Source organism: Miscanthus floridulus, chromosome 13 (genome assembly GCF_019320115.1).
Source record: "Miscanthus floridulus cultivar M001 chromosome 13, ASM1932011v1, whole genome shotgun sequence".
Taxonomy (NCBI): Eukaryota; Viridiplantae; Streptophyta; class Magnoliopsida; order Poales; family Poaceae; genus Miscanthus; species Miscanthus floridulus.
This window is the reverse complement of record NC_089592.1, coordinates 12,796,500-12,798,131: the sequence shown is the minus strand read 5'-3', so window position 1 is coordinate 12,798,131 and position 1,632 is coordinate 12,796,500. Positions and strand designations below refer to the sequence as shown.

General features: G+C 46.8%; 1 protein-coding gene across 1 annotated transcript; it reads left to right on the top strand.

Moving 5' to 3' along the window:
- The first annotated feature begins 665 nt into the window (after positions 1-665).
- On the top strand, positions 666-1,037 carry LOC136499469 (pectinesterase inhibitor 10-like). Its single transcript, XM_066495111.1, has one exon. The coding sequence runs from the start codon at positions 666-668 to the stop codon at positions 1,035-1,037; it is 372 nt and encodes a 123-aa protein (XP_066351208.1).
- Positions 1,038-1,632: the final 595 nt, after the last annotated feature.

Below are 1,632 nucleotides of genomic sequence, written 5' to 3'. Positions count from 1 at the left end.
AGCCATAATAAGCTTCACTAAATTTGATGCTAAAATATTGACTAAAAGATTGAAAGTAAGGACTCATGATAGTGATGCTCTTTTTTACAAAGTTATGCTATCCAACCAGCTCTATTAAATAAGCCTTGCATATCTTTGAGAGTCTTTTTATTTCTCTCATGTCGGGTATGTCTAGCTGTGTACATTTGAGTACTTAGGATTTTATCCCACCATGTTGCAGGTGAAGTTCTCGGCCCACGGAAGATGGTGGCTAACCGCCGGTGGGCTCGGTGACTCTATATTTATTTCTCGTCTATATGCTATTATTGGAGGATGTTACTTATGCTAGCAATGTATTTGAAACTTATGTTATTGTAGCCATTTTAAATCTATGTTGTTTTAGCTATCATATTTGTAAACTTGGCAACATATTATTATTTGTGAACTTAATTGTAAAAATTATTTCTGCTACAACTTCGTGTATGTGATGTGCATTTGCTTAATCTATTATGGTCTTGGTTGTGATGTGGATTTACCGAGGTCCTACGTGACACTCGGCGGACTACTGGGTTTATATAAGTCAAAGTATATGCGCATCAACGTGTTAAACGGGGACAGCCGTACTTGATCTTGTATAAATTGGGTGGTTCTGTCGCCCACATGGTGGCCAGGGCCCAGATCTAGCGATGGCGTCCCTCCCCTCATCAGCGCACCCTCTGTACTCGTCTTCACCGGTGGCGGCGGCGGATCGGCCCCCTCCTCCTCCCCAGCGGCAAATTCAGACCATCTCCTCCTCGCCGGCGGTGGATCCGGCACTCTCCTCTTCCCCGACGGTGGATCTGGCCCCCTCCTCCACACCGGCGGCCAATCTGACCCACTCCTCCTCCCCAACGGTGATTCTAGCCCCCTCCTCTACACTGGCGGATCTGGCCCCCACCTCCGCACCAGCGGCGGATCTAGCCCCCTCGTCCCTGGCGGTGGATCTGACCCCCTCCTTCTCCCTCCTCCTCCCCGCTCAGCTCTGTCCTTCCGGCGGCGCTCCCGGTGCCCGGATCTAGGCGGCAGCACTAGGGCGGCAGCTGGAGCTCGGGCGGTGGATCAACGGCGGTCACGTTGTGGCGAGCAGATTGAGGGTGGTGGAGCGAGGCCCAAATCCAAGCTCATGCGGGCTTTTTCTTTTTCTTTTGTTTATTTTAATATAGATTTACGAAGGCAGGCAAAGCAATAGCCTTCATTAATCCGTATTTACTATGACCTATGGCTGGAGGCAGATGCAATGCCCGTCTCCATAAATCGAAAACGACTACGCCTCCATTAAGTTTTATGTAGTAGTGCTGAGGCAGTTACTTCAGTCCGTTGTGTCTGCTCGCGATCAGATAGATACAGTGAAAGAGCTCCAATCTGAACATCCTAGAGGTTATCCCTCTTAGTTCACTCATGATGGATTTTAGGACTGCAAAGATTTTGTCATAGATAAGTTCTTGAGCATCACAAGCAGCTAATGCAAATCTCTGTAGATGAAATTTTTAAATGGACTTCTTACTAACAGAGTAACAGGTGCGCTATTCACCTTTATATATAGCATATTATTAGCAGTATTGCTAAGGTCGAGAGTGTTAGTAGTTGCTAAAAATTAGAATGCTCAAAATTTTA